The following is a 24054-nucleotide window of genomic DNA, read 5'->3' on the forward strand; positions in this document are numbered from 1 at the left end:
TTTAAAAAGGCAATCTTTCACCATACGAAACTCATGTCTCTGAAATTTCTCAAGTAAGTATTATTTTCCTTGAACCGGGATAACCCGAATCCGCGCCAGGGTTTGTGCCACTTAACTACCAAAGCATCTCCTTCCTCTGCGGAGTTAGTTTGCTTTAGAGGACGAGGTGTTTATGTTGTACAGCATGTTTTTGCACATAGTGCTACTGAACGCTTGGGCTTCCACCTCATGGAACACCTGGCTTGTATTCACGGGACGTGATTTCGAATTCCGGTCAAGGTTTTCCTCAGTAAAATTGTCGCATTTTTAGTGGAAATGCGAGTGACTCCGTAAAGGTACCCCGCTAGCAAGTCCTCTGTTATTTCTTTGAATAACATTGTAGCCAACTCGTGAAATTTGTTTCTAGTGAATTGATGTTTCAACTTCTCTTCTCTTTCTCTGTTCTCTCTTAGGAAAAAGATCGAGTCAATCGGCAAAATGACGCAGATGACTCAGGAGGAAATCATGACCAACACCAAAACGGTGGTTCAGGGCCTGGAGGCCCTGAAAAACGAGCACAACTCCATCCTGAACGGCTTGACGTCGAGCATGGAGGCCCAGGCGCAGGCCCAGCAGGATAAGGCGGTAGAGGCGGCCGCGGCCATGGTGGCGGCCGTCGCTGCTTCTGCCGCCGCCGCCAACGCGACCACGACCACGTCCTCCCCCGCCGACCCCGCCAACGTCGTCCTCGAGAAGACGGGCCTCGTGCAGAAATCCCTCGAGATGATTGAACTCGGTCTTGGTGAAGCTCAGGTGAGTTGTACAGCTTGCCTTACCCAATCTAAGGGTCGTAATGCCAGCATTTGTTCATAGTAGACAGAAGATGTGTCCCTTATCATGGTCGTTGCCAGGGAACTTGGGACCACCCGAACTTCAAGGTGCTACATTGTGAAGAGAGGGTGTTTCTCTCCCGGAAATATTTTAAGTTAAACCTTCTCAGAACTGAAATTAAGCCAATTTCTGATGACGTTTTGGTAAAATACGGTTGCCAAAGGTGCCTGAAAAGTGGCCCAATTTCTATTTTTCAAATTTTTATGGGGAAAAACGAGCCTGCCGAGCCATCTGGGGGGGCTTCCCTAGTACACTTTTCCGTTGACTCTATTGGTTCCAACCTCAACCTGGGCCACAGACGTACACTGTTTATATTTTCATCGGAGGAGACCATTCATGGCATGACTTGTAGCTGGGTGTTTGGGATTGCACCTGCGCTGCGCGACTAATGAGCCGCGTGACGTAAGTGGTCCTAGGCATGCTCCTCGTGAAGATTTTTGATGTTTTAGCCTCTTTTCTATGACAGTGTTTGGGACTATTGGCAACTTTTCGGACCCATTCGGACCAATATGTTTCCCTAGCTACGCATCTTATGTTTACCTGGTCGAAAATATCATGAGGGACTACATGATCTGAACTTTCAGGGTGGCTGCATAGTAGCCACGAGCTGAGGACAGCATTAAAACCCCCAAACTTAAATATTGCTAAGGAAATTGAAAAAAATCTTTCTAGTCGGTTATGTTAAATTCCAGTTACCTCTCCTCCACGAGTGTTAAATTTATGGAAATCAAATTTTCAATGGAAATGAACAGCTCATAAAGTAACGCTATCGTTATAATCAGCCAATCAGCGACGTTCCCAGACGATCAACTGGAAAGGTGAGAGGAGTAATGGGGAATCGTGATATCGGATTTCATTTTTCCATTCTTGGTTGAATGCGCAGAAGCCGGAAATCGCTCTTGTTTATATTTTCTCCTGAGGTAACGCTTTGCCGCACCCCCTGCGCTTAGAGATAGGAGCGTGCCAAATGTGATTTAGTGCAGGTCGATGTCGGTAAATCTCGAATTACAGATAGGCTATTGAGTACCAGGGCTGTGTTGAATTTTAGATGCCCTGCTGTGAATAATCTTTAAGTCCCATGGACATAAGGGAGTACTTCCAAAGAAGTCTCATTACGATGGTTGAATCATACCAATCTGTGTACCTCTTTTTCCTGTGTATCGGTTTTAGGTAGGTACATGGCTTGTGGATGACCCTTTTGGGTCCCTTATCAGCTTACGTACACGTCAATTTTTCACTTTATTTTCGATGTTTCTGTCATCGATCTTATTGTTAGCTTGTGTTAGCTTGGATACGGTGCACTTCATCGGATCATGAAAAGTTATCCTTGTAACTTTACTGCAAATAGTTATTGAATTGTTCTTATCCCATCAAAAGATTGATACTTTTATCGCTAAATTTATCGACCTATCATATGGATTTAATAAAATCAGGGACTAGTAATTTGGAGGTGACGAAAATAAAATAAGTGTAAGAGTAATGCCCTCAGTTGTCGGATAAGCAATGCAATGACAGTTGGAAAAATGCTTGAGATTTTGTCATAAAGTCTTAGAATCTACTGGGTTAGGGTAAATGACAATATGGCGAAGATGCGTTGGACCTTATTTTGGTTACGGACCTTTCGAAGGAGGGGAGAACTTAGCCATTCCCCTGAAGCTCGCCAATGAGACTCTTTAGATTATTATGTAATTTCGCATGTTGCTGCCCAGCATTTACTGGGCATATGGGCCATCGGTTGTCGCTTGGTATTTGCGATTTTTACTGAGTACTTTGTCTTCGTAAATGCGCATCCATCAACCTGTAACTTCGTGAATATTGTTTCGTTAGAATCGGCTTCTGGCGACAAGGTAAAGTATTCGTGTGGGAATGAAATGGAGGAATTTTGCCCGACAGCCTGCCTCGTTGAGCTACATTTTTCTCGGAGAAAATTTTAAGGTGTATCCAAAAAGTTTCCAGCCCGTTACGATGGCACCGATCTAATTTTTTTAAATTTTCAAATCTGTTAACAATCCTGTTGAATGTTCTCCTCTATTTCCTCATAGATTTCTAAACTTCTTTAAAAAAGCAATTTTTCGGAGAGGGCGACCATGTATTTAGGAAAATAGACATCAATTTAAAAAAACATTAGCATTAAAACCTCAATGTGCCAGTAATGTGCCCATATTTCATCGATTGAACGACTATTTGTCGTGCCCTCCAAGGTCATCATTTTATGTAGTTTGCAACCCTGAACATATTCGTCTTTTTTCAATTTCAGCCGTAAATGAGCCATTTTAGACATTTTCGCGCACTACCTTTTACCTTTTGTAAAAATTTTAAGGGCCAAGCAACAGAGATCGGAAGATTTTATGGTGACCCGTTTATTTTGCCAGTTTTCTCTATTTTTCTTGTTTCTTCGATTTTAAGATCAGCTATCAAGTTAAGTCCCCATATTTTTTACTTACCTCGATTAATAGTCGTTTTTTCTTCTACGGCATTGATTGGGAAAATGGTTTTGTTCGCTAATATGCAGCAGAAATTGAGGTAATGAAGTACTTTTCTTTGATTCGCTCACAGTTATTGCATATTTCCTTCGCTTTCCGGGTTAGGATTCACCTTTGCTACCATGCATAATGCATATGGTTGGTACTTTGTTTAAACGTGAGATTCATTGTGGGAACATTGTTAAAGGTAATTGCAAGTATTTTACGTCAGGAAATCTTGTATAGATCCTTGTAATGGACGCAAGGTGATTTTGGTGCCTCACTTAAAATTATATGAAAGTAATATGGAAAATTGATCTCAAACTGCCACTGATATTGAGGAATTTGTCGTCTGTCAAGTTAAGTGAATGTGCAGTTAATTTTCATATCAATTCGTTGGAGGATCCTAAAATTTTCAGGTCTAAGGCCCAACTGATAGATTTCATTGTACATACTTGTACTGGAACAGCAATCAAAATCTAGCTTAATGGAAGAGCCAGGGTAATCGATAAAATATGCTCTTTCGTCGAAAAATCTTATTTTACTTATACCTTGTGTAAATCCTCGTTTATCTTTGATGGCTCTTTACCAAAGGTACCCGTGATTGCTCTTCAACGGAATCTAATTCTACAGGTATTACATTCGCTCTCCATGTTTCAATTTTTATCGTTAACGCTAAATCCTCTCAATATCGTTGGAGGTGACCCCTTTTATATGCGTTCTCATGACGTAAATAAACACTAGCATCGTTGTCCTAAAGGCATCATTTGCAAAATCAGTGGTGAAAATGTTTAGTTGAACATACTATGTTATTGTATGCGTAAAGTAGGAAAATGATGAAAAATATTAGCATACGTCCGTGGGTTCTCAATGATATTTATATTTCTTTCAATTACAAGGTAGAATTTCAACTAATAGGGTTATCTATGATGCTCACGACTAATTTCGACTAGTAAAAAGCGTAAGTAGCTATATTACTGTACACATGAAATGAGCTGAGGGAAGCCCCAGTGCCGGGTTTAAATCTGGCCTTTGTGCGAAGGGGCCGCTATTGACCTGCGCGGTCGAATCTTAACCTTCCAAATAGAAAACGAGCGAATGACGCATATGGCGGGTCGATCGTTTGGCTGTCGGCGCCTCTCGGTCTGCGGGATTTACGTGAGGCGTCTCGAGTTCTGCATCGTTTTGCAGGTTCCTGCTTTTAAGAAGGCGTTTGATTTACGCTGCCGTTTTAGTGAAACAGTCGTAGCGCCAGAGAAGTGCTATCGTATTACAATGAAAAAATGTGAAGCTACTTTAGCTGTTGCGTCTAATGTAATTAGTATGGGTACGAATGCGTCTGGTAAAAGTTTATGACGCGTAATATTTATCTTTTCTATATCTTACAGAGGCTCTAGTAGAGGGAGTGGTGTATAGTCGTTGGAGTTTAAAGCTATCAATAGGCAACGCTGGCGATTTGGGAGTATTTTAAAGGAAATGTTGATTTTTTTATTTAACAGTTCGAGGGTTAAACAAGGAGAGAAAATTACGTATTCCCGGAATGTATTAACTCATATTGTCTACTTATCTGAAAAAGTCGGGGAATCGAGAAAATGCCGGGGGTCACATATTCTGGAAAAATACCTCGAAAAAGTTGGAAATTTTTTGGAAAAAAAACACAAATTTCGGGAAAAACAGGACAGGAGGAAATAGATATCTCGCAAATCGTTTAAATAAAAAATTGAATCTTCAAACTTAACATTCACAATTCGCAATCGTCTGTTCACCCTTAAGTTTCTCTGTCACTAGGTCGTAGTTAGCGGCTTTATTAGTTGGTTTCTAAGAAAAGTGTATGTTGGTGGGAACTATTAATTCGTTTGGAATTTAATACTATTGATCCTAATGCGTCATATTTCAGATTCATAGCCATAAAACTACAAATGAAATCCAAACGTACCAGCCAAGAACCCTACATGTAGGGTTCTTTGTACCAGCAATAAGGTGAAAACTTTCTTTGCTGCTTAGAAATAATGGAAAAAATAAGTGCCAAATGTTCATTATAACGAAATAGATATCAAAGTATTCCATGAATGAATGAAAGAATTAAATCGTAAAATAAAGTGTCCTTGAAAATGACTTATAAGCAAGGGAGATTAATGAGATGTTTAGGAGAAAAATTATGTTGTTGAATCATTTTATGTTCAGTATGCATTTTAATACAAAATTTGTTGAAGCAGTACATTTTTGATTTTGACGAAAATTAAGTGGATCTTCTGTAAACGGCTTTGAGTTGTTTCCCATTGCAGAGGATTTACTCATCTTTTACGCAAGGAGAATTTATCCCCTGAAATGTAGGCAACCCCGAACTGATGTCGAAAATAAATTCTATTCAGTTAATTTATTTTAGGAGTTCTAGCACTATTTATGCGCAACTATGAAAATGACTCTTGTATCATATGAAATGTTAAAGTGTAACCTATTTAGTATGCATTTATATTGGTTCTTAAGGACAAGTTTTTACACTCGTAGGAACATGTCTACTTACAGGCAACAGAATAGTTGATGTCATTATTAACAAATGTACAATATATATCTGAAAAACATGGATGAAATAATAATAATATGAATATACATGCACAATTAACAAAAAAAGTTCATCAATCATGTTAGAGCATTAATAACCATGCAAAAAAGTAGTACAATTCCCCATTCCTTTTTGTATTTTGTGCTATATTAAAGTTTACCATCTTACTTAAAAGTGATCATATTTAGTATATTTGGCGATTAAATGTATTTTGAAATATTTTGATACAAATTTTTACTTTTACTTTAAATGTTATTGCAAATTACATTGGAGAATAATTATTTTTAAATTACAAATCATTCATCAAGAAAATAATCCTAAGCATGCAGCAAGTTAGTTTTCTTATCCAAAAAACACAATGAGGTACATGCCTTCAACTCTAGTAAATACATAGTCATACAGTCGTGAGGGCATACTTTATAGACAAGTAAATTTTTTGTGTGCATTGTTTGGTTTGAAGAGATCTGGCACTGGAGATACTTAAAAGATTTAAGAGTTCCCTAGTAAGAATATTTCACAATATTGTCTTTGGTTTTTAGTAACCTTTATGTCTACTTACATTTAGTTTCCTTAATACAATTAAAATGTCTTTTAAGATGGAAAAATAGGGATATTCACATTGATGTTAGATGGTCTCACGGGATAGAGATGGAGTAGGCAAAATGGGAACAACAAATACATTTTGTACCATTCATTATTTTAAAAAATCCTGAAATAATGTGATGGCGCAATCAAAGCACAATGATGTATTTTCCCTGATGGTATGTTAAATATAGACATGGCTTCACATTATGCTTATTTACAGTCATAATTTGCCAGCATCTCTATGAAATAAAATTCATTTTTGTGTTCCAAAAACTGACACAGGTCACCATTTGATTTAAGTAGTTGAGGTGATGTGTGACTTCTGTGGAAAGTTGTGCTGCAGTGGGCTCCTATCCTCATTTGCTAGGTGAAAGAAAAGAATCAATTTATCACATTTTTACGTGTTTGGGTTTGCCAGGCACGGAGTGGAGCTTTTCTCTGGTGCTTAAATGGGCACGATATGCATTTAAAGGTTTAGGTAATCTTGTCAAGCTAGGATGCAAGTAGAAAACTTACTCTTAACTGTATAAATCAACTAGTAAGAGTTCTTTTCTGAATTTCATTTCCAAAGAATCACTTTTCTAACGTCTTATCTGTTGCTTATTTATGCATCTATTACAGTTTTTGATTAAAATATTTGTTTTTATTGTTATACACTAAACAAATAAGTGGTCCTCATAGTTTATTGTATTAGTAATTGCTGCCCATGTTAGTTTTGCATTCCAATGAATTACATTGTATTAATGAATATGTATCTCAGTCTGTGTACGTTGGGTGAATTCATAAGTGTGAACTATATACATAGTGTCATCATATAAGATATATCACATGATTGCTCGTGATACTAAATGGGTGTTTCTGCCTTCAATTTGATGCTAGAATACATTTTTTTGGGTCTTAATCTTCAGTTTTTCTAATAATTTTTTACTACCCCAGGTGATGATGGCTTTGGCATCGCACTTGCAAATTGTTGAAGCAGAAAAACAAAAACTAAGGACTCAAGTGCGGCGACTTTGTCAAGAGAATGCATGGCTCAGGGATGAGCTGGCCAATACGCAGCAGAAGTTACAAGCATCAGAGCAAGCTGTAGCACAGTTGGAAGAGGAAAAGAAGCATTTAGAATTCATGTCATCTATTAGGAAGTATGATCAAGATGTCTCGGTAAGTCAATTTTTATCATTTTAGGATTACGATATTATTTAAAATTAGGCTAAATATGATATTGTTGAGTTAAAGATAATGAGAGTGATAAAGGTGTATTTGTGGCTCATACCTTGATCAAATACCCTAAATCCATAAAAAATCCTACCAATACTTGAGTATTGAAAAAAATGCTCACGTATCTGGACTGTTATACCACTCTGACTCCTTAGTTTTGTAAATTATTATTTCTGTGGAATACTTATACCCTTACGATTGGTGTGCTACACTTGAATAATACTGATGCTGTAATCTCACATAGACCCTCAGAATATAGGTTTTATCCTATTATAGAAGACCTAGACCTACTGTGACTTACAGATTAATCTGCAGCTAAAAAATACTGGCCCATGGAAAGGAGGAGAAATTACTGATATGAGTGCAGGTTTTTGTATTTCTTTTTGATGCCAACTGCACCCTCAATGCAATTGAAGCAGGGTGAGAAAAAAGGATAGAAAAAGCAATATTAGGAAAGGGACTTGGAGAAAAAGAGAGTGGGTTTGTATTGGTTAGCTCCCTATGGTTGAGGGTTAGGTACTCTCGGGTAGTGAATGTGGGAATTATGGTAATCACATGCTCTACTATGTGTATTTATTATGGGTAGGGTAGGTGATACCATTCACCCGTGGATTTCATTGACAGTTGATAGGCAAAGCAAAATTCTGAGTGATGCTAATGAATGTGGCGGTAACACTAAATGGAGGAATGATGTGAATTCTATTGACTGCAAACATGAAAAATTTCATCTCTCATATGCTATCATAGTGATGCTGAATATTGATAAAATTGAAAGCTAGTACACTTATACTTCTTGCCCTACTAGTGCGTATAGTTATTTTTTTATGTCTTTTTTCTATTTTAGGGTGATGATTCCTCATCTGAGACAAAACAAGATAAACCTAAACAAGATGATCCTGTGGTGGATCTGTTTCCTGATGATGAAAATGAAGAAAGACCAAGTAAGTTGTGGCAATTAGCTCAGTTTTATTTTAACTTGGTTGGTGATAGTTTTTTTTCACTTTCTGTTATATACTACTGAACATAATTAAAAAATTTAGTGGCTCTAGTTTTTAATCACAGTCTGCTTCATTTGTAAACTTTAACTTTTTATTCATGTTTAGCGATAGATATATTAATTTTTCACCAAAATTATTTTGGTGAACTCTTGTTGTAATTATATGTATTTCAGTTTTATTCTTCTTCAGTTCATTTTAAAGTATTTTCTCATGCTGTATAAGACTAATAATCTTATACTGTGTTACTGAAAGACTTATCAGTATCTGTCATTTTAAATTTTTATTGAATTAAGTCCTCATCCTTCCTTCTTCTCTGTTATGGTTGCTCAGTGGCTAATTCTCCTGCCTTCCCACAAGGCAACTCAGGTATGCATGACTTTAAGTTATAATGTGATTTCCGAGCATGCTGTTTATGATGCCCTGTACTCAGTTGTTTGTTGTTCGTTTTGAGAGTTTCTTTTTACTGAAACATTCTTGTGCATAAAAATTGAATTCAAAATAGTGAACTCCAGTAGACTTCACATCCGACTATGTACTTGCTAATGCTTATGCATCTGATTTTAGTTTCATGCTTGATGTAAAACCCATTGTACTTACTGTGTCTGTTACAATAGGTAGGAATTGCATGTGCATTTGCTGCAGTCGTGTTAAGTCTTCATATTTAATTTTTATTGGCAACTAAATTGGTTAGATGTATATTTTTATGAAAAAATAAACTTGTATTTCATATATGTATTTAGAGCTGCAATTGCGTGTGAGATTTCTCTTAGAAAAATCTAAGGTTATTTTGCTTGGTCACCATTAGTTCTCTGCTACTTCATTCTTTCTTTTTTAGATTTTATTTAGCCTCCCTTCACTTCCCTGGATTGATAAAAATTATTACTCAAGAGATTTTTCACGATAAAATGTATTTTCCCTCAATATTAGGCGCATTAGAATATGAACAAAATGTTCCAACTCCAGCGTAAGCTCTGAGGAGTGACAATATTATTACATATATGCTTTTCTGCTTTATTTTATCAATCTAGAATTATGCCTTGTTGACTGTTGAAAAAATAATTAGTATAATATATTTTATTTATTATCATGAAGTGTTAGTATTATGTAGTTCATCAAAAATTTACTTCTAGTGAGTTTGAATGTAGGCTTAGAATAATTCTTGTTATTTCCTTAAGAAAAATACCTTTTTGAATTTTAGTGGAATATGTCCCAAACTCTGTTAACATCTGTAATCATTTTATGCGACCTTTGCTGTAGGACCTTATAGAATGTCTCGCAATCTGGCCTGTACGAGGTTCTTTTAGACCCACCCCACGTGTTCTTGTGTGATGAATGGGAAGTCCTGGAGTTATAAAATAATTGACTTTTAATCGAGAAGCATGACAACTTTTCAGTTCAGATAAGGATATGACGGATATGCAAATGCTCTATGTATTTGATGAAAGAGCAATAGTAAAATATTAATGAGGATTATGATCAGGTTTTCTGTAAATTAAGTTGGATTATATGTATGTAGTCTCTTTATCAATATCATTACTTCATTTTAACTGCAATTTATTTTCCAAGTATTTCACAGTTATTATATTGGGATACATCATATTGTTCAGAAAGGAGTCTCCTCCTTTTTGCTTGGAATATGTGGGGAAAATTTATGGAGGGACTGAATTCTAGCACAAATATCTTTTTTTACAAAATGAAATTCTCAAAAGTTGTGGAGAAGTCTATGTTTAAGGATTATCCGAGAAGTACATTAGTATGAAAATTTCAATTCCTGTTTTACCAGCAAATTGTTTTATTTAGTATCATTTTTCAGAGATGCATATTTAGGATACTTTCATTTACTCAGACAAGACTGCGGCACTCTGTGAAAACTGAACCAGCTTGCTTGTATAACTTATGAAAGATAACACCATTCATTTACAACATCCTAATGGAAATAACTCCAAATTTGAGAAATTATTTTGCAAGTCTTGGTAAATTATGTGAAATTACTCTTGGTTTTGAAGCTACCAATGGGTTATCACTGCATGTCTAATATTCTTAAAGTAACATCCATTTATTATCCAAGTAACATCCATTAGGTGCCTTCTAGATTTGAGAGATATGTTGTTGAATTCATATGAATTTGCCACAGAAAAAATTAACTCTTCAGATGAAATTTTGATTTACCTTGTCACTGAGTATAATTTTATGTTGTTATTCTTGGTGGTGATTTACATATCTCTGTGATAAAAAATTTTCCTAATTTAAATTTTGTGATGCTGGAAAACCTTTTTGCCACTGCGAATATTAGGTAATGTTATTTTGTAATTCATGATTTCAGCTAAAAATGAAAAAGTTTTGCAATTAATATGTGAAATTGTCTTTTTTAATTGTGTCATTAGAGGTTTATTAGTGTCTGTTAATTGAACGTACATAGCTCAATTTGAATTGAACAATTTAAATGGTTTGAATGTGCAACAATAATCTGTCCAATCACATTATGTATCTAGTATTTTTTTTAAATTCCTATGCCACCCACCTGCATTTCATTTCCTTTAATTATTCCCAGCTAAATTGAGCTATCATATAATAGCCTGCTAACTTATAATAACCAACCACATGTTTCATTCCTCTTAATTTCATATTTAAAAAAAATTCTTTGCATTTTTATACAATTTTTTTGTTTAATAATGAAATTTTAAATTTAGAATACAGGGATCATGCTATCAGTATGTATTCATTGATTATTGTCATTATTTCCACAATTTTCATTGCCTCTTTAATCACATAATGGGAATACTTCTCATTTGGAAATTTTATTGCATTTGCTAGATATGTTGTGCCATCGTAATAAAGGCATACTGCATTGAATAATTTAGCCTTTGTTTCTGATTTTACTTGCATGTATGCTGCAAGCAGTTTTCTTTATTCATTGTATAATTGAGATGGTTTTGTGCTCAATATTATGAAAGTAGATGTTACACATTGATTAGCCACTTTTAATTTATGCCACCTTATTCCAATATTTTTATAGTACACATGCATTATTGGTTTTACTTCATTAATGTTCGTGTGTGTATTTATTCATGAATTGTTTGCTTTTTCCACAGCAGTTATGTCCCCCACGCCACCCAGTCAGTTTGCTCAGCAAGTTAATGCTGGTTATGAAATCCCTGCTCGTCTCAGAACTTTACACAACTTAGTCATTCAGTATGCGTCTCAAGGGCGATATGAGGTTGCTGTTCCACTGTGCAAGCAAGCTCTTGAGGACTTGGAAAAAACAAGTGGACATGATCACCCAGATGTGGCCACTATGCTTAACATTCTTGCTCTTGTGTACAGGTCAGTATGGAAAAATGTCGGAATTAGTCTTTTTGTGAAATTTCTTTTTGCTGATATGTTTTATTTTTATGATATTTCAAATATGTTGAATAAAGGTGGAACAATCTTCTGTGCAATTCCAAATTAGTAATTTACTTGTTAAGATTAAGTCAATATTTCTCAAAAAGCAGCATTAGAAAATACTTACATGGGTGAGCTCATTAGGCTACGGAAAATAAATAAATTAAACTTTGTAATGTTCACTATTTAGGTAAATGACATGACCTCACCATTCTATAAATAATATAGTTACACCCTCACTCTCAGATCCACCAATTCAAATGATATCTATATTACATTGCCATGACTTACAGCAAGCATAATTCTGGAGACCCAGATAATTGACCCAGATAATATGAGTTGAAATCTGAACATCTTGGTATTATGTCTTTAACCCCTTGCACTGAAATGACCAGTCCTGCTCATCATAAACATGCAATGCCAAATCACACAATGATGAGTGTAGCTCGTCATTGGATTTTCATAATTTTAGCTCTATTTGGGAGAAAAATGTTAATATTTTGAAAATTAAGCCATATTAAAACATCCATAATGTACATAAATAACTCATATTTCATGAAAAATGATACGTTGGAAGGAATAAAATGATTTTACATGAGTAGTGATAGCTGTGTTCTTGATGTTTAATAATCACTTTTTGTTTTGCTGTTCTAAATTGATTACATGCTACAATATATTATTTCATTACCTTCCATACAATTTAAAAAGAGCCACAGAAAAAATAAATGGAGGATGGGAGCATGATATTCAGAAAATAAATTGTAATGGAAATGGTTAAATAATACCCTAGGACAATAGGATAGCAATAATGCCATAAGTGGAGGCATCTTCATTTATATTTTCTCCGTCTTCATTATCAAACTTGGCTACGGAAGCTGTTTTTGGATTCACCACTTGATATTTTCAAAGGACAGCACCCAGGTTAAAGTGTGCTAGAATGGCCTGAATAGAATTTCATCAACCTAAATAGTACAGCATAGATTCTCTATGCTGAAATTAAACTGTAGAATAAACTCTGATCATCCCATAAGTGCATTATTGCAATCTGCTAAGCAATTTCAATTTAGGTTCAGCTTCGAGCAATAACTTAATTCTTGTAATTATACCATTGAGTCCTTTTTATAGCAAAAACAGTTGTTGAGAAGAGGGAATTGCATACAAATGATAGGATTTAAAGAAGAGTTTCATCTTTCTAATGAGTGAAATAAAGCATGGCGATGTACAATTTTGTGCAAACTTGGCAAAATACAGTGGAACTTGGTTAGTACGTTCCTCCTTAGTACGTTTTCCTCCTTAGTACGGCGATTTCCCTCGGTCCCGGTACCATCCGAACAAAATACAGGTAAAAGAATTTGGTTAGTACGTTTGAAAAAATTGCGCTTTCCTGGTTAGTACGCTCAATTGCTTGCCGTGACGCAACCCGCAATTCGTTCTCTAGTGAACATCCTTCCATTCATTCCACATCTCTTTCTTCTACCGTAATTTATCCAAATGCATTTCTGAATTCTTGTGACGTGCTGAATAATAAAATGCGGCCATTTTTCGGGAATGTCTGACTATGAAAAACTACAGCCAATAAGAAGCCCCAATTTTCCCCACCCCGAACTCCTCACCTTCTGTTGCCTTTGGAGCGCTTGGGAGTGCCCACTGCTGCGCACAAAGTTCGTGAGTGGGCAATTGTTGCTATTGCATGGGTTATCATGATGAAGAAATGAGTCTTAACGGTATTAGACAATTCCCACATTATCTAAAGCAGTACTGCTCCATAAACTCGACGTCGTGCGTATTTACTTGACTAATGTTGCGGCAGCAGACGATCCTCTGGATCTCCACGCGAAGCTTAGCTTAAAAATACTTGATTTCGGAACGAAAGCAGACGACATTAGACAAATTTTGAAAGTAAATTTCAACTGTTTAATATAAAATTTTCTTGTAATTACGTCGTAATATAATAATCTTGCGTGTCATCAGTCGATATATCGATCGATTTCACAATCGAAAAGGTATCATTCCAGAAGCGAATGTCTACGGCTGTTGCCGTAATTTGAAAGTCAATATAATTTTGCCCAATTTTTATGATGTTTAAAAAACCAGTTGACTTACTCCGGGTTGTTGTTATATTCTCCGAGTACGCTGTGAGAAAGAAAAATCGCTTGTCTGAGCTTCACTCGTCCTCGTTCTGTAAATATATATATGATTAATCACGGGAGATAGACGCCGTAATCATGAAATCGTCTCCGGGATGTCCATGAAAAATTGCGATTTTTGTTCACATGGTATTGTTTTTCATGGTAGCGCTCATTTTCTTGATTTTAAATGTGAAAAGAGTTCAGGAAGTCGATCCTATGAGAACTACCGATAGTAATTGTAATTATGACGACTTTTTCACTGATTGCAATATCCCCGACTGCTATTATTTACTTTCCTCGTTAGTACGTTTTCCTGGTTAGTACGTTCATTTTTCGTGGTCCCTTCAGAAACGTACTAACCAAGTTCCACTGTATTGGTGAATGGGTCCTATTGAAAAGGTGTTTTTTTCCAATTATGTAATTTCTTTTTGGATAGAAATGCCTAGGGGTCTTCTGGGACAGACATTCACATTCTTTTTTGCAAAATTTTCTAAGTAATTTGATGTTCCCTGTGCATAAGATAAACAAATGTCCATTATGTGCAAGAATTAATTGATATGTACTTCATAATAAATATCTTTAAGCACTCAATACTTAAATCAGAGAAATTATTATATTTTTTGTGAATTTTGATGGTTCTAAGATTATGACTTTTAGTAATCTGAGGATGTCCTGTGCATAATATGTGAGTGGGAATTATTTATGAAATTTTGGAGACATGTGGATAGCAGCCATTGGTTGACCTGCACATTATGAATGAAAGTGTCTTATATAATGCGGGAGTTAAAGTATTTCATGTTAATATTTCTTATCATTTTGCATTGTTGAAATGGAAAAAAGGTGACCAGGGTATAGTAAACTCCATAAAATTTTATTGTGGCCACCTTATGGCTCATTACACTGTGTTTAGTCTTTCTTTATCCTCTGTGGCATATAGATTTTGTTATTTTTTTAGGGCCGTAAATGTTTAGAAACACATTATTTACAGGAATGCCATCATAATTTTGTGGAATAATTTATTAACCATGCCTTATAATGCCTTATTTGCAGAGACCAAAACAAGTACAAGGAAGCAGCTAATTTATTGAATGACGCTCTTGCTATTAGAGAGAAAACGTTGGGAGAAAACCATCCTGCTGTAAGTATTTTGCTTCCTCTCTCACTGGAATAATGTTGATTTTTCATGTGCCCAATCTAGTGTTAATTAAGAGAATGTAATGAAATGTGTTTTATTAGAACATGGAGAGTCCCTTTACATACCAGTATACCTTGGATGAAACCCATTGTGCTGTAAAAAAAAGAATTATATAGGAAATGTGAGAAATGACATGTCTCAGATTTTCAAAATATCTATGAATTTTGCTGTCAGTTTTAATGAATTAGTAGAAATGGTCAGATGGCATACTTTGGATCCAAATATCTGCGGATATTGCCTTTCTCCGGATACTTTGGATCCAAATTTGCCGGAGACATCGGATCTGGATCCGAAATTTTAAATTAATGCTTAGTGAATGCAGCGTCTAATAAGAGAGTGGAAAGAGTTCTGATCCTCTCTTTGCATGTATCGTCACACTGGGATGCTTGAAACTCATGAAACATTGTGTTTAAAATCTCTCGTTAGGATTATGCAACAAAATTTCAGCTGTAGAAAATTTTAAGACAAAATACAATACGAAACAGAAAAAGAAGTTTCTGTTGCTCATTTTTTACCCAAAATTAGAGTTTGTGTAAAAATTGTTTTTAAAATGAAAATTGAACTCATTTGCTAAAATATTTTTTGTTCTCTTCACTTGGCCATTTTACAATACGACTATTGGTTGAATATGACTGTGTGTAAATATAGAAACAATGACCTTCCTATTTATCATAAATTATTTGTAAGTTAATGATATATTATTTAAATTTAATCTCCTTTCATTGTAACTTATTGAATTTACTTGTGAAAAAAATCATTATACTGGTTACTACCTCAGCACCTAAAATCTGGTGAAATCCCAAATCTGGTATCACGCAAATGCAAACGGTGCTATATTCGATGTGTTCAACTGTACCTATTTATTTTTGTTAAACCTACTTTAAAAGTATTACAATTATTAGCAAAACAAAAGAATAAAGCAATGTGTTAATAAAAGAAGAAATAATCTGGAAAAATAAATAATAATGAGCTAGTAGTCAAAATGATTCCATTCAGCAGTTCTAGGAGGAGGGAAGTCTGGTATTCCTAGTGTTAAGCTAGGGTTAAGCTAGACATTTTCTAGCCTTGCAAATAACCTCTCAAAGCATATAATTGTTTTTCTGTGCTGCTCATTATGACCTACAACTATTTTCTCTGGCACTGAGGATGAGCAGCAAAACAGAACTTATTCAATTGCTTAGGGTAATAGTGCCTGTGTAATGGATCCCAATGGTCCCTATTTCTCCCATTTTTTTCGAGTGATTATTACTTAATGCTGGCAGTCGTAGTAAAGTAGTGAAATTGCCTTTTGAAGGCGGGTGAAATGCCATTTGGTGTTTTAATGATATTGTTGCTCCCATTGATGTTTGGCTGCTTGTCATCTGAATTTACACCTTCCTGTCTTTTCTATAGGTTGCAGCAACATTGAACAATCTGGCTGTTTTGTTTGGGAAACGAGGGAAGTACAAGGAGGCTGAGCCTTTGTGCAAAAGGGCTCTTGAGATCCGAGAAAAAGTTTTGGGGAAAGACCATCCAGATGTAGCAAAGCAGTTGAATAATCTTGCCTTGCTATGTCAAAATCAGGTAATATAAATGTCTTTAAAAATTTCTCCTGACCCCAGTTTTCACTCATTTATGGATTTAAAAAAAATGAACTGTATCAAAACATGGCTATAGTCTAAATTAATGTTACTTATCTCAGTTGTGATAATACAAGTCCTTTTCCATTACACTAGAACCACAATATAACTAATTTCCGTGCTACAAAATTTTCCTACAACAAACAATTTTTCCAGTCCCATTGAAATTTCTATCTAATGTTATCCATATGTTTCTTAATTTTGAAACTTTCATAGTATGGAGAAAGTCAAATACAAGAGGGTTCCCCTATCAACCTCTCGTCTGCTGTGTGTTGTAATTTTCCTTTTCTTCCTCAATCAGACCACGTTTGGCAAATCTATGACTTAGAAAGTAGTGTAGATGTGCACTGTTGACAATTAATGCAATACAAAGTGTCATCATTGCAAATTAAGTATTTTTACTTCATGGTTTTGAGATCTGCTGAGTCTTAGGGTAGTGAAGTGGTGGGAGATATAGAAGAGTGCACGGTTGCTACTTATGCCATAATCATTTTTAGGGAAATAGCCAGCAAGAACATTTGACTTGCCAGATGTTGACTGGGCAAATTTGCTCAAACTTCTCTTTTTAGGTTGAAAGGTTCAAATATTGTGTTATCTAAATGTGAAGAATGGTGAATAGTGCAGGGAGGAGTTGAACTTGTGCGATGAGATTTGGAGAGGAACCTAAGCATATACCTTCCATTGGTTCTCTGGGAGGAGATTCCATTAGAGATAGCTGTTAACAGAAATTGACTCAGTCAGGTTGGCACAGGGTTTCTGCTCTTTGGCTATAAATTTTGCTACCAGCTCAGAACAAAGCCCGATTAGGCAAGCTATAAACAACAATTACTGCATTGTTGAGAATGATACTTGTGGTGACAGTAAATGTGCATAATAGGGTGGTTTCCTATTATTTTTTTTTATTGCTTGAATTGAAAGATTATTACTCCTGGGGTATGTATTTCACGCTTTTAGATTTTTAAATGACTATATCTATTTTTCGGGATTAAATGAAAAGTGAAAATTTTCAAGTGTGCGAAAATGCAAAAGCTAAGTATGTATGCTGGGAAAAGCCCGTAAGACGTCTGGCTGCTGCTGTGTGAGGCTACCTGGGTGTGAGGCTATGAATGCTGCTACAATGCAGGCTGCTTGCTGCTGAGCATGGCGGTATCGTAGAGTACTCTGCTAGCAGGTAGCGCTTGGCTTAAATAAGATTATTAATACCCTATCAAACGAAGGAAACTTTCCTACCATGGGCAATTTTAATAGACCATTAACATTCATCTAAACTGGGATTTCTAAAACTAAATAAATTGTATGTTATGAATACACTAATGGTGAGTAACGAATCGCAATCAATGCCTTTCATTTTCTTTGATGAAGGAAACTACCCTATTGCACCAGAATCTGGTGCCCTTAATTAATTTTTTGTGTGACTGCTCATAAAATAAGGTACACAATCTGTAGTGATCTAGGGCTTAGGCAGCATAGATTGATCAGAGGGAATAGAATGTCCAGGTCAATAAACACTTGAGGTACTATTTTTGTTGAACAATAATAAATTTATTCAATTGCACACCATGGGTACAAAACATGTTTAGCAGTGTGCCAAGGATTGGTTTGCAATATTGAATTGAAAGTCTATCCTCAAAAGTTAGGGGTGGAGAAATTTGGAGAAATATGCTATATACTTCATGGAATAATAAATTTGCTCATTATGAATGGCTGAAATATATTTAGTTTTATTTTCGAGGTTTTTAGTATCCACGCAGCACCAATGCATTTCTATGACTTTATTCACTTCTAATTTTGAAACTAGGAATGATGAAATATAAAAAGATGCTGGTAAAAAATTTTACTTCTCAATTGCAAATTTTGCTGTTTTGAATTTTCTAATGTTGTGTCGCTTGAATTTCATTATATTGTGGTTCTACGGTAAATCTCATATACCTTTACAAATTCTTCTGCTATCATTTTATTTTCTTAAATATGGATTTGAAAATTTTAATGGTATCCCATGTTGTAATTTTCTTTTTTGTGCATTACTTGATATTTCTTCTTTAAAACTTTAGCGGGTTCTTGTCATGTCGAATAAAAGTTTTGGGCAATGTCACCGCGTCAATTTTCGGGTGGCCCCAACGTTTCCCGACCGATGCTGGTTACTTTTTCAAGGGAATCTTAGCGACCAGCATCGGTTGGGAAATATTGGGGCCACCTGAAAATTGATGTGGAGACGTAGCCCAAAAGTTTTTATTTGACATGTGATATTTGTGTCTTTTTTAGCATTCTATTAATTTTTTAAGGCACATCCATTGAGAATTTTTTTTTCATTAAAGCACATCTATTATTTTCAGGGCAAATATGAAGAAGTGGAAAGGTATTATCAAAGGGCGTTAGAGATCTACGAGTCGAAGCTTGGTCCTGATGACCCCAATGTAGCTAAAACTAAGAACAATCTGGCTTCATGTTACTTAAAACAAGGAAAGTACAAAGAAGCTGAAATTTTGTATAAACAAGTATTAACTAGAGCACATGAACGGGAATTTGGAACTATTGATGGTGAGTGAAGAGCCCTTATTGCAATTTCAGTTTTATGTTAATTTTTATTTATAATTACATTTTGACTCTCACTAATTCTGGCCATAATGATAAATTTCAGTGAACACTTGAAATCAATTGGTTAAAGGATGGAAAAATATAATGTCATCAACTGTCAAAGCTTTTTTCGAAGATCTATTTAAAATATTTATTAGATGGAGGTGTATAATTTAAAGAGAAATAAATTAACTTTTTAATCTAAGGAAATATAACCTTACCTTTTAACAGAAAATTAATTTGAACCAAATACTTTGCCTTTGAGCCATTTGTGTCTGTGGTGATTTAGAAATGATGTATCAGCATCGATATGTATTTTTGCATGTCAGTAAAATTGGGAATGTTTATTTAATTTATCCTCTTTTGAATATGCATTTACTTGAATTTGAGTATATGTCACTGGTGGTAGTCGCATAACTGTCATTTGTGTAATTAGTAAATGATGATTTATGTAAGAATGCACATTTTTGTCAACGTCCATTGACATACATATCATTTCTCTGTGATAACTTTTGTGGATTTGATGAAGTTCTATCTGTTAAATTTTGCGCAAGTTTGTTTTGTGTGGCTAATTGCTTGCCTTAAATTTATGCTTTGTTGCCTATTGCTAAAGCTTTAATGTCTGTTTAAAACAGTTTATAAGTGCAAATTGTTAGTGTGAATTGTTGTGTGAAATGTGAAGTTCAGTTTTCATCACTGGAAGTGTGAATGTGTCAATCCCTTTTATATTTTTTTATGATTGTTTAGCTTTTATGGTAATTGTAAATTGTTTTATCTGTAGTTGTACTAACTTATGCAATTGGCACCTATAAAAATTTAAAATTTACTATTTTGAGTTTCTTATTTCTCAATTAATCCCTGCGAAAGTTCATCACTTTAGTATTTTGAATTTGTGGTCTCTCTTCGGAGGTTAGATGTAGCTGATTTATTTATTGCTATTGCTACTCTATTTTGCTGTGTGCTTGAAGATGGTTATTGCTGGATGGGAGAAGTTTTTTAAAATAACATTGCATGGACATAGTTTTGTAAATAATATCAAGAAGTTGAAAAGTGGGCAGAATTTTAAACAGAAATGCGTAATTTATAGGAGGATATTTTAAATAAAACATGAGCCATTCTCAAGTTTAAGTGCTTACTTAATGAGTTTGCAATTATAACTTTCATCAATCTATGTTCTAAAACACCAGACTGCAACATGTGTAATTTAATGAATGATGAGACGGTTACACCTCAACTATTTGCTTGGATAAACCTCGTGAGAGATATTGCTTGATTGAAATGGCCAGAAGTCAGTCAGTGTATTTGTGAGTTATTTCCTCCTGCTACGGTGGTTACCTTGCTGCGCAGGGGACAACAAGCCGATTTGGCAAGTTGCTGAGGAGCGGGAGGAGAACAAACATCGAAACAAGGAAAATGCACCGTATGGAGAGTATGGTGGTTGGCACAAAGCTGCTAAGGTTGACTCTCCTACTGTGACAACAACCCTGAAAAACCTGGGTGCCCTTTATCGTCGTCAAGGGAAATATGAAGCTGCAGAAACCCTTGAGGACTGTGCCTTACGGTCTAGGAAAGAGGTAATGTTCATTATTCTAAAGAAATTAAGTTTTTAAATCTTTACGTATTCTAAAAGCAGATCATAGTATTCTTAGATTTCAGGAAGTTGCTTTCTAGTGGGCTGGGGTTCAAGTTTGCCCTAAAAACTTTAAATAATAATCTTAATGAATGCATCTGTAATTTACTTGGCACCATGTTTCTTTAGTGTTTCATTTTTTGTATCAATTTAAATTCTTTTGGCTTTATAATGACACACAAATGTAATCTACCTTTGAAATTAATTTTAGGTTCCACTAGAAGTCATTAAAATATTTTAAAGTTAATATTTGAAAATGAAAAACTGTAGTCATTCAAATACTGCATCAATTTCAGTTCAATTTAATTTATCAGTTTTGTTAGGCATGCTGGAAAAAATTATTGTGAGAGAATATTCACATAATTGGCATCCAAAAATATTATGTAAAACATGTGGTCTGGTATATTTTTCAATGTAATGATTTTCAATTTTCTAGTTGTTCTTATTATAGTCGATTAGAAAATAATAGTGCATCCTAAATTTCAGTCTCTAAAGCTGAAATGTATTTTTGTAGGTTTTTTAATTTTCAGTTTGTGAAATAAAAATTGTTTGCATCAAAATTATTGGACTGAATTTTTAAAGGATGGACAACTTGACTGTTATCAAACCTTTTTTCATCCAAAAATTTCTTGGTATATTTATTTATATGGATGCTATTGCCAACTCCCTCGAATGCTAGGTGCAATCCTTTGTCAGCTTGGAGTCTCAGTATCATTCAGAGATTTAGTATGTATCCGTAAAACTGTTTAACTTTCTAATAAAATCCAAAGGTTCAAGTGTGATGGAGTGGAATTTTTCCACATTGAAATAAATACGTGCAATTCTCCGCGATTATTAAATTTATAACAACCTAGGTTTAGATATTACTACATCATCTTCAAGATACCAATGGTGTGTAGTGCATTTAATTTATACAATTTTTAACCAGGAGTGGGAAAAGTAAGGGGAGAGAGGAAAGGGAAGAGATGGGAAAACCTGAAGAGGGAAGTGAACGGAATCGATAGGAGAGTAAAAGAAGGGAAGATGATGCCTGGAAAAACTGGAGAAAGAGGCGGTGCAGGTTTGTAAAGTGGGAAGCAGGGGAATTGCAGGGTTTTTTGGGGTTAACAAAATTTTCAATGGAAACATTCAAACATCCACGTGGTGATCTTCCTCTCTGGTGGAATTGTAGGGTTTTGTTTCTGGAGGCAGTCCGTAAATGGGGGCGGCGGCAGAGTGTTTTCTGAGCAAGCAGGCTGCTGGCTGGATTCACAGTATGTCATGCAGCGAGATGTTTTCACCACTTTGACTGGGGGAAGTGGTGGGGGAGGAGGGAAAGTGAAGTTGTTGATTCTTCTTGGGACACACTTTCTACTTTTAAGTGATGGATCGATTCCAAAATTGTAGCAATTTTTATCTGGATTGTGGCTCTGGCATTTCATTTCCAATTCTACCAATTCTGATGCCATGGGCTCTTAGAAAAATATCAGTAAATTCCAGGTAGCGAGACAACCACATAAAAAATTATTACTCTGTGAAAGGATCAGTTAACAAAAGCATCACTCACATCATCACTATGGAATTAAATAATAATAGCTAAATTTCAGTAACAAACTTATTTATCTTTAACGTCACTACGGTAATACGGCATGGAAGAAACGGTCATTACCCTGATTCGAATGTGTTTTGTTTTTATGATTATGTGGCACAAAAATTCAAATGACCGTTAGAAGCACGGTCATATGTAAATTTGTGGTTTAAAGTACTACTGGAATCGGAATCAATTTTTCACCTTAGTAAATATTCATTTTCAATTCCGATTCTTAGCATAGAATCGAGGAATCAAATCCACCCATCACCACTATTTTTACTTGAAGGATAGTAGGGGAGAATTTGATATCTAGTGGTGGTAGTTTAGTTGGGAAACTTGTGAATGTTTTCTATTGCTAATCTCTAATTGTTCCAAAGCAGCTAATATTTCCTTTCGTATGGGTATGGAGCACCTTGGTCAAGAAATTTGGATTGTGGCCACTCTCCTTGATGTGCTTGGCCACCATTGACATTGGGCACCTTTGGGCATGCACTTCCTGTGTTCATTTTTCCCATTTCCTCCCCTCCTCTCTTTCCTTACTTTCCCCCACTCCAGTGAAAAATGGTATGAATTGAGTGGGCCTCATACGATTTGTACCTTGAATATGATGTAGTTACAGCAAAACGTTGGTTGTAATAAATTTTATAATTATGGAAAATATCAAGTATTTATTTCAATATTTCTAATTTTCTGTTTGATACGGGATATACCTATATACCAGAATTCTCTTAATTGAAGTTTTGTACTGATTTAATTATATTAGAAATGAAATTTGTGTGTGTTTTCTCTTTATTTGAAAAATAGTTATCAATTTCAGTAAAAGTGTGTAGAATAATAATGCGCGGCATAACAGCTACGTGCCTTAATGTTCGAATTGTAAAATTGATGGCCTGGTAGCTATAAGATGTAGTAACTTGTACACATGTAGTTATTCTGAGAATAGTCATTTTAATGTGTCAGTTTTAGTTTTAAATTGCTTCTCTGCATCAAAGGCCTTTGTTACTTTCAGGCTTTGGATATAGTCAAGCAAGCTAAAGTGGCCCAGATTTTAGGATCTGAAACAATAGCTGAGAAGCGTCGGAGCTCTGGTGCTTCAACTGGAACCAAAGACCGCAGCCGGCGTGGCTCTCGAGAATCATTGGAATCTGTACAATATGATGGTGGAGAAGAGGTGAGCCAAGGTTTCGATTTTGCGTCTTAGTACTATCATTTATCTCTCCCTCATCATCTTTTTAAGTGCATTGTTGGTTATTTCCA

At 35.3% G+C, this 24054-nt stretch overlaps 1 protein-coding gene across 15 annotated transcripts in view; it reads left to right on the forward strand.

Moving 5' to 3' along the window:
* Nucleotides 1-24054, forward strand: part of LOC124153567 (kinesin light chain) — a 110453-nt gene that overhangs the window by 63291 nt on the left and 23108 nt on the right. For 10 of the 15 annotated variants that reach the window (XM_046526821.1, XM_046526822.1, XM_046526814.1 and 7 more), the window contains 10 exons: nt 453-792; nt 7417-7641; nt 8543-8639; nt 9027-9062; nt 11789-12020; nt 15260-15347; nt 16797-16967; nt 19357-19561; nt 20945-21171; nt 23807-23968. In XM_046526821.1, coding sequence (XP_046382777.1) covers nt 478-792; nt 7417-7641; nt 8543-8639; nt 9027-9062; nt 11789-12020; nt 15260-15347; nt 16797-16967; nt 19357-19561; nt 20945-21171; nt 23807-23968 — 1758 coding nt within the window. In that variant the 5' untranslated portion in view covers nt 453-477. The remainder of the gene's footprint in view (nt 1-452; nt 793-7416; nt 7642-8542; nt 8640-9026; nt 9063-11788; nt 12021-15259; nt 15348-16796; nt 16968-19356; nt 19562-20944; nt 21172-23806; nt 23969-24054) is intronic. The other 5 variants (XM_046526820.1, XM_046526828.1, XM_046526827.1 and 2 more) reach the window with 3 other exon arrangements.

This window comes from Ischnura elegans, chromosome 2, assembly GCF_921293095.1.
Source record: "Ischnura elegans chromosome 2, ioIscEleg1.1, whole genome shotgun sequence".
Lineage (NCBI taxonomy): Eukaryota > Metazoa > Arthropoda > Insecta > Odonata > Coenagrionidae > Ischnura > Ischnura elegans.